Source organism: Nicotiana tomentosiformis, chromosome 1 (assembly GCF_000390325.3).
Source record: "Nicotiana tomentosiformis chromosome 1, ASM39032v3, whole genome shotgun sequence".
Taxonomy (NCBI): domain Eukaryota; kingdom Viridiplantae; phylum Streptophyta; class Magnoliopsida; order Solanales; family Solanaceae; genus Nicotiana; species Nicotiana tomentosiformis.
The window spans coordinates 23,566,861-23,575,689 of NC_090812.1; the positions used below are offsets into that span (position 1 = coordinate 23,566,861).

At 34.0% G+C, this 8,829-nt stretch overlaps 2 protein-coding genes and 1 long non-coding RNA gene across 3 annotated transcripts; 2 read left to right on the forward strand and 1 right to left on the reverse strand.

The window, feature by feature from the left end:
• Positions 1-474: 474 nt before the first annotated feature.
• Positions 475-5,207, forward strand: LOC104099797 (cinnamoyl-CoA reductase 1). The gene is made up of 3 exons (XM_009606902.4): positions 475-1,030; positions 2,332-2,681; positions 4,922-5,207. Exons 1-3 carry the CDS (start codon positions 545-547, stop codon positions 5,076-5,078), a joined length of 993 nt encoding a protein of 330 aa, XP_009605197.1. The 5' UTR covers positions 475-544; the 3' UTR covers positions 5,079-5,207.
• Positions 2,748-3,739, reverse strand: LOC117277617 (uncharacterized). Its single transcript, XR_004507927.2, has 2 exons — positions 3,262-3,739; positions 2,748-2,814 (listed from the first exon to the last, which is right to left on the reverse strand). It is a non-coding gene; the product is annotated as an uncharacterized lncRNA (long non-coding RNA).
• Positions 5,208-6,508: 1,301 nt separating the features above from the next.
• LOC104099796 (uncharacterized) lies at positions 6,509-8,767 on the forward strand. Its single transcript, XM_009606901.4, has 5 exons — positions 6,509-6,783; positions 6,917-7,166; positions 7,298-7,456; positions 7,549-7,695; positions 8,150-8,767. Exons 1-5 carry the CDS (start codon positions 6,743-6,745, stop codon positions 8,276-8,278), a joined length of 726 nt encoding a protein of 241 aa, XP_009605196.1. The 5' UTR covers positions 6,509-6,742; the 3' UTR covers positions 8,279-8,767.
• The last annotated feature ends 62 nt before the right edge of the window (positions 8,768-8,829 follow it).

Consider the following 8,829-nt stretch of genomic DNA (forward strand, 5'->3'; position numbering starts at 1 on the left):
GACATGTTATCCCGACATTGTAATTGGCAAAAAGATATGGTTGCCCTTTAAAAATCGAAAAGATGTTAAGGTTATGACAAAATTATCTAATCCGAAAAAGGAATAACACTTTCTATAGTTGAGATCAAACTAATTGTATTTATCTATTTTTAAATATGTATTTTTAATTAAAAATATAGTGAATAAATGAATATCTAAATTATAACCAAAAAATTGATCCCATATAGAACGCTTCATTCTATTTGAAACGGGATAGCATGTAAGGAACTTCATTCTTGATCGGAAACTGCAACTACAATTTCGGACCCAATGTGTCATGAAAAATCACGACTCTAATGGATAAAATCATAATAATGGGATTAAAGGATAAACTTTCGTTGTCTTTTAATCCAATTTCAACTCTTACACTAACACATTCATATTATATATATATATATATATATATATATATATATATATATATATATATATATATTCACCAACTAACTTTTATCTGCTAATTTAAGTACATCACTATCACTTGATTTTTTACACAATTCCAGTAATGGCAAACGAAAAACCACCAGTTTGCGTCACCGGAGCCAACGGATTCATCGGCTCATGGGTGGTTCAGACGCTCTTGGAGCGTGGCTACACCACCATCCACGCCGCCATCTTCCCTGGTTCCGATCCTTCTCACCTCTACTCTCTTACCGGCGCGTATAACGCCGGTATCCGCCTATTGGTGCACGAAGTTAATATACTTGACGCCGATGCAGTTGCCAGAGCAATTGAGGGATGCGCCGGCGGTGGAGTTTTCCATGTCGCGTCGCCGTGTACGCTGGAGGACCCCGTGGACCCGCAGAAGGAGCTAGTGGAGCCGGCCGTACAGGGTACCATCAACGTGCTCACTGCGGCGAAGAGGTTTAATGTTCGGCGCGTGGTGCTCACTTCCTCCATCTCCGCGATGGTGCCTAATCCTGGTTGGCCGGAGAATAAGGTCTTCGATGAGTCGTCATGGACTGATCTTGACTATTGCAAGTCTCGCCAGGTGTCATTCTTTTACCTATACACGTGCATGTCACGTGATATCTATATTTATTTATTTTCTTAATGTCACTCAAATGTTTGAGTAAATTGAATATTAATACAGTATTAAAGTAACTAATATTTTATTTGAATTTTCTATTTATTAATTTTTATATAAAGATTATGCATTTAGATGTTGAGAAAACAAACAGTTTTAAATTTAGATATTAATATATACCTTAATATTGAGATGTGTATTCTTATTTAGACATTGTAATCTTAATACACATCTTAGTATTAAGATGTCCACTCACCTCTTAATCTTTAAAAAAATAAACTTAATTAACACGTGTCTTTCACCTAAGTTTTAGAGTATTTTTCAAACATCGTTAATTAATAGTATGTAATATTACATGCCTTTTCAATTAATCATGGTAAATTAACAAGGTTTCATGGTTAAATTTATTCTCGTATATGATTGACTATGCTCCCAAATCTGCATCACTCTCACTAAGATCGTTATTGCACCATATTTAATTTGGATATCCAATTAACCTGTAGTGCTCAAAAACATTAAAATATGCAGGAGTTTTACGTGCAACTATGCAGTTTAGTGTCTTAAAAAGAAAAATTATGCAGCTTACTATTATGTGTTCTCTACTACTAGTATTTGTTTTCCAATTTAGTTTTACGAGGTATAAGTATTATTTACATGTATAAATTTTTTACTATAAACAACATTGTTTTCAATTTGGTATTGTAAAAATTGGAATTAGTTCTATTAATAATAAACGATGCCATTTGGTTTTAATTTGTGTTGGTCTATAATAATTGAACGCATGATGAAATAACACAAAGAGAAGATTGAGCAAAAATAATTGACATTCCAATAGAGGAACACTGCCTAATATGTGTTTCATTTAACTTTGTACATACTAGTAGTATAATGGTCAGCCGAAGTGATTAGTGTATCAAATTTATATATCTCAGTTATTTTACTTATTGCAGAGCTTTAGGCTTATATGAGATTATTGCGTGCGTATCCACTACTCTAAACTCTTATACTCTTGTACACTCCAATTTTGTCGAGGGTAATGCACTCAATTATTTACCATGTCCTAATATACGAACGCTTTCTTTTTGATTTCCTTAACTTCTAAGATTACTGTTATTTTAGAAAAGTTGTAAGGATTCAAAACTTGACAGTTCCTGATTCTGTGATGAACATATATGATAAAATTATCACTCATATGCCACTTCAATTATTTGATTACATGGCGAAGAGTTCTTAAACACAATAATCATAATCGAGTTTGATGACAGAAATGGTACCCAGTTTCAAAGACACTTGCTGAGAAGGCTGCATGGGAATTTGCTGAGAAGAATGGATTGGATGTGGTAGCAATTAATCCAGCTACATGTCTTGGTCAACTCTTGCAACCTGGACTGAATGCAAGCTGCGCTGTTTTGCAACAGCTGCTTCAGGGATCGACAGACACTCAAGAGTATCATTGGTTGGGGGCTGTGCACGTCAAAGATGTTGCGAAGGCACAGATTTTGTTATTCGAGTCCCCTCATGCTTCTGGAAGACACCTGTGTACCAATGGCATTTACCAGTTTGGTGATTTTGCTGAAAGAGTCTCAAAACTTTACCATGAATTCCCTATCCACAGGTTTGTTGTCATATCTTTTAGTTCATCTTTTGCCCCTCTCTAGTAAGTAATTTCTTTTTAAGTCTCTTTCCGCATTCAATTCAAAGATAATATGCCATCCTCAAGTTTAATCTTCTCTGACTGCTTCTCCCAACTGTTGGCAAAAATAGCACGTATATCAGTATATGGATTCTGTTTCAGACTTTTGAAAAGCCTGGAGTAAATCTGATGGAAAGCCATGAATTCACATTTGTTAATCCAGTCCTATATTCGTCCCAACAAATAAAATTCTAAGTTCTATCACACTGAATTTTACATAGCCAACTAGTTACTTGTTTACCGCACAAGTCAAAAGCACAGATGCAGCTATGCTTCCTTTGACTAGATAATGATAAAACTGAGATTTTGTATTGTTTTACATTTGAACTGTATGAAATGAACAGGTTTGAGTCCTTAAGAACTGATATCTAGCTGGAAAATTTGGGAGGAGAACTTCGGTAGTTACTTAAAAGATGTAGTTACAAGACTTTCTTCGGCACTACATATAGACAATCACTTTTATCACCACGCTACTTCCTCTAGCTCAATGGAAATCACTTACTTTTGCTCTGGCTTGCTTGAAAAGGTTGAACTTTTCCTTTAAACGGGCTTTTTTTGTGCACCAACACCTCCAATTAATAATTAAATTAACACTAGTTTATTTTATTTCAAAATCGATAAAACGTATTTCAACTAATTACTTCAGTTTTACATTTCAAGCTACTTCCTACGTCCCTTTAATCAGCCACCATTTGAACTTCAGATAGATTACGAGTAACATGTCTGAATGTTATATTACTGAATAAGGTTAAATGTTTAAACATTATTTTGAGATGTGAAAAAGGCAGAGCTTTCAATCACCCACAATAATAGGTTAAGGTGAAAAAGATGTTAAGGGTAAGTTTGAAATAGTGTGAAGAAGTTTAGTTTATATTTATAGAAATTGTTGTAGAAAATAGGAAGTAGGTCCAATGAAAATGGGAGGTACTATTATACTATGTAGAAAAATCTATTAGCATTGTGTTCCTACATTTCATACAAGATTGGTAAGTGATATAATGGAGCGACTACTAAATATTTGTAGGCAATAATACTTTCATTTAGTATAGAATCAACTACTACATGGTTTATAGTAGAGGGGTGGTTGGAAGGGGGGGCAAAGCAGGAGCTGCCACTGTCACCACTTTGGCATGAACTAAATTTTGCAGTAAAAACCTAACTTTTAGGAGTATAGGTATATATTGCTCTCATTTGATGCATTGACCCCCACCTTCAGTATTAGCTTAGAGGAATTCCAATTGCTCACACATGCAAAAGTCACAACTGTCAAGAATCAAGACCACCTTTATGTTATCTAGGCCTTAACAACCCCACTACAAAACTGATAGGCAACCCAAAGAAACCCCACTATGAACTGCTAGCTACATCTATAGCCATTCCAAGTCCCACTGGTCACCTTCCATGTTTCCCATTGAGCTTATACTTCCTTTTGGAGATTCTATTCTCGTTATCCTGATTAGTTTTTCGATGGAGACATGTTGCTGAAGTTCTGCCTCAGCATGTTCTTAGTTATGTAACATTTTCATAATTTAAGCTTAATCAGCTTAACTTTATTTGATAAGGGCCATTAGGCAATTCATAAGCAAGAAACTGGCTTTATGAACTCCTCATGTCCGAATTTTATTTCAGTACAATCCAATTTGTCTGTTTATGCTAGAGTGTCTGGATTTTCCAATGGGAATGAAAATGATCTATTAACCATCTGTTCGCCCCTAACTACCATGTGCCTCATATTGAAATGTCTCCTAACTGCATTTATTTAGCTATGACTTATAACCAGATTGACTGTGGACTGCATTTTCATGAGCATTGAATGTGCTTTTCTACAAATTCATGTGCAAAACTAGTGGCCACTTTACCAACGATTTCCTTTATTATATACTTTTATTTACTCCTTGAAATATTATTTCGTCAAATTGAAAGGCTGACAGTAACTCTGCTAGAATACTAGTTGCAAAGGACCATAAATCTAGGTGATGGAGTCAGGCAAGACACATAAAGTTGAATCAGAAAATAAGCTTTTATATTTTCCTTTTGAGAATTTCTCTCTTGTCTTAGTTTCGATTGCATAATTTACCATATTTTTATAAGAAAAAAGATTCCTTTTCTTATGATAGGTCTGGTCTTGTCTCAAATAATGCTGAATAAAATTTTGAAAACAGGTTCACAGGCGAAACCCAGCCAGGCTTGGTGTCTTGCAAAGATGCTGCTAAAAAATTGATTGATTTGGGACTAGTTTTCACCCCAGTTGAAGATGCTGTTCGGGACACAGTGGATAGTCTTAAAGCCAAAGGCTTCCTCAAGCAACAGCAGAATTAATTATCTTGAACCCACTTGCTTTTAGAAATTCACATGATTCTCTTTTTTGCTTAGATGGATTCATAATAACCATTAAATGAATTATTTCTATCTGTCTTTTTGGGTAATTTAATTGACTTCTTTAATTCATTTATGATTATCCCTGTGATGATAATTATTATACCTCCACATATGGTGACATCCATTGTTGCTTTAATTTTCCAATGAGATTTATGGATCATGACCCTTTTTGTTTTTAATTCACAGTGATGATTAAAACAATGGATTACCTCTCGTTTTGATTAATATAATGGACACTTGTTAAAATTCATGATCTTTATTTTCTCCATCTATTAGGATCCGTAGCTGATTATTACTGCGATTAGTTAATTTTACGATAAAGAGTTTTCTTTTTACATTGAAGAAAATGATAGGGTATCCAAATCCAATTCTCTACAGTCGAATGTTTACTTTTGCTTTTGAAAAGATTGATTCGTGATGCTTTCTTGAATTCCTTACAACTCCATGCTCTGTTACTGTGTGAGAATCAGTATTCAGCATAATAGCTCCAAAACTGATTTTTTTTCGATCACCGAAAGATAAATTATAAAATACCATAAAAGTAATAAGTGAAACTGTTTTACTTTTCAAGTACAGAGAACTGATTTGGCTGGTTTAGCAGGTACTGTTACTGCAGAATTATTCTAGTACTTTGAATGGATTCATATTTATTATTTTAAATACAAGAAAAAAAAAATTGTAAAGCAAATAACACTCTAATTTCTTTTTCAGTAAGAAAGTAATTTAACTTTTGTCTATTAGGGTATTTGCTGTGTTACATTTTTGTGAGTTAGCTAAGTGGCACGTGATTGAGGGGACCAAAGTTAAAAGATGGAACCTTTTGTGTATGTTGTTGTCACCCATAACCAAGCAAGTTTAGGTAGAAAATAAATGAATTGTGAGCAATATTAGTCTGGCTTTAGTTGTTAGTCTTTTTCTTCATCTTCTTTTTTTTTTTTTGTAGATAAAAAAGAAAGATGCTTTTATTCGAAAAAGAGGTACAAAGGGGCTAAAGGGAGTGGGGAAGATGATGCACATGGTATGTTTGGTAGCTTCTTTTATGTTAGAAGAAGAAAAAAAAAAAGAGAGAAAAAGAAGTAAGAGAAGATATGAAAAATAAAGACGAAGAATTAATTTAAATAGTCACTCATCCAATTGCTTAAATTAAAAATAACCGACGGATATGCATAATTTATATATAACAAATGTATAATTGTATATAATCAATATATAATCTATGTATATTAACTAAGAAAAATAAAAATCGATAGAGGGAATTGAAATAAGAGTGAAAATAATGACTAGCAGTAGTCTGTTCTAATCATGGAGTTTTTCTCTGGCATTCCATGTGCATCAATCACCTCTTCCCACTTCTTATTATTTTACAGATTTATAAAGTATATAACTTCCATATCTTTTCTTTCAAAACAATCTAAGATTGTACTTTGATGTAACAACCACCCACCCCACTGCTACTCCCCTACCCCCTCTCAGCCATATATATTCTTCTTAAATTCATCTATCTTTTCCCTGAGTTTGAGGAACAAAACTAAACAACACCATTCTTAAACTTTCTCATTCTTTTAATTTGTGGCTATAAGTTTAATTTGGTACAATTATTCAAGATGAGTAATACTTCCAGTCCTACACCTTGTAGTAGATCATGGTAAGTTAATTTAACTGAATATATAGAGTAGTTTGTTAAACTATTTTTGAGATTATCATATCGGACTTGCTATGAAAAGTTGTCTGTTACTGTAAACGGGAGTTAAATTCGAGATTATTTTCTGTTTGTGTAGGTCAATTAGTGAGGACTCGTTGAGAAGATATGTGTTCTATGCAAGTGAAAATTGCATCCAAGAGTTGTTATCAGCTTCAGATTCAAAAAGTGGGAATAATGACGGCTGGAAAATACTTGGGTTAGATAACGGCGTGGAGATATCGAAACGCCGTTCAGGTTCACTTCACACTTTCCGTAGCCGTTGGTTGCTGAAATCCGTATCTCCTCAACAGTTTATTACTGTGGCTAATGCCATTGATGCTGCTAGGGTGAGTTCAAAATTAGCAATTTGGCCTTTATCTATTAATCAAACATTTCTATAATAGTCTCGTTTATTTCGATATATATTTTTACTATAGTGAAGTGCCGTCAAATATATGTTTTTTGGACAAAATTACAGCAATGGGACAGAGATTTAGTAGAAGCAAGATACATAAAGGATCTAGAAGATAACCTGAGTATTATACGGCTTAGATTTGGGGACAATTCAAAGCCGCTCTTCAGAAACAGAGAATTTATTGTCTACGAACGTCGAGAAACTATGGATGATGGAACCCTGGTATACTTCTAATTTATTAAATGATTTTTGTTTCTGTTTGAAAAATTATGTAGAATGAATTAATTTTTTCTTTTTTTTTTTTTAAATTGCAGGTAGTAGCAGTAGCTTCTTTGCCTAAAGAAATAGCAGCAGGGTTGCACCCAAAGCAAAGCAATGCAATTCGAGGCCTATTGTTGCAATCTGGATGGGTAGTTGAGAAACTTCACGATGACTCTTGCATGGTTACTTACGTTGTCCAGGTAATTCTTTAAAATTTTCAATAAAAAAATATCATTATTTTCTTTATAATAGTGATGTGCAGATCAACTTGCACGTGCCTCGACTATTGCACAGAAGCCGAAAAATAATACTACGTATAAAATAAAATATTAATTGTTATTGATTAAAAAATAGGCTTTGAACACCCTTATTTAATTTTGTAGTTTCGTCACTGTTATTGCGTCAAGTACTTATACCTCTTGCCAACGCGAGTACTGTGGAACTCTGTGTGTTAAGGTTTAGGGCTTTAGGCAGATGGGATAAATCACATAAAGTTATTTTGTCTTTCAGAGAATTTGAACCGCAGTTTCTTATTATTTTCATCCACTTAATTGTCCGTTAGCGAAAATTATTTTTTAATTTCATAAAATGCAAATTCCTAATTCAGAACTTGAAATTAATCCTTGTTTTTTTTGTTTGTTGATTAAATTTCAGCTGGATCCAGCAGGATGGTTACCAAAATGCTTTGTGAATCGTTTCAACACAAAATTGGTTATGATAATTGATAACCTTAAAAAGCAAGTGCTCTCAGCTAGCCCTACCAATAGTGATGATAGTACTTGATTACTACTCTGTACAAACAAATAAAAAACACAAAAAAAGCGGAAGAAAAAGTGAGTAATATTATATAGTTTTGAATATATAAATATGAACTTCTTTGATCATAGTGAAATCCCTAATCTCCCATACCCAGTCGACAAGGTGGGTTGTTCTGATGGTAAGCACCCCCACTTCCAACCAAGAGGTTGTGAGTTCAAGTCACCCCAAGAGCAATGTGGGAAGTTCTTGGAGGGAAGGATGCCGAGGGTCATTTGGAAACAGCTTCTCTACCCCAGGGTAAAGGTAAGGTCTGCGTACACACTACCATTCCCAAACCCCACTAGTGAAATTATACTGAATTGTTGTTGTTGTCGTCGTCCCTTACCCCCAGTCCGGAGGACCATGCATCTTAATTTTTACTAAGAAAAGTTTTGAAATTTTGAATCATAACATTTGTAAATATATAACCATTGATAGCTATATAGCATGAATGAATTGGTGGAGTTTCCAATATCATAAGTATATGCGAATATTGTTGAAAGTTGAAAAGACAATATGATGGCAGGAGCATCTTT

What these genes read in the sequence shown, in the direction of transcription:
- LOC104099797 (XM_009606902.4), top strand. Translation starts at nt 545, where the DNA reads ATGGCAAACGAAAAACCACCAGTTTGCGTCACCGGAGCCAACGGATTC. An exon ending in ACTATTGCAAGTCTCGCCAG is followed by an intron (nt 1,031 to 2,331) that starts GTGTCATTCTTT and finishes GTTTGATGACAG; the next exon opens with AAATGGTACCCAGTTTCAAA. An exon ending in CATGAATTCCCTATCCACAG is followed by an intron (nt 2,682 to 4,921) that starts GTTTGTTGTCAT and finishes TTTTGAAAACAG; the next exon opens with GTTCACAGGCGAAACCCAGC.
- LOC104099796 (XM_009606901.4), top strand. Translation starts at nt 6,743, where the DNA reads ATGAGTAATACTTCCAGTCCTACACCTTGTAGTAGATCATG. An exon ending in CTATGGATGATGGAACCCTG is followed by an intron (nt 7,457 to 7,548) that starts GTATACTTCTAA and finishes TTTAAATTGCAG; the next exon opens with GTAGTAGCAGTAGCTTCTTT. An exon ending in TGGTTACTTACGTTGTCCAG is followed by an intron (nt 7,696 to 8,149) that starts GTAATTCTTTAA and finishes ATTAAATTTCAG; the next exon opens with CTGGATCCAGCAGGATGGTT.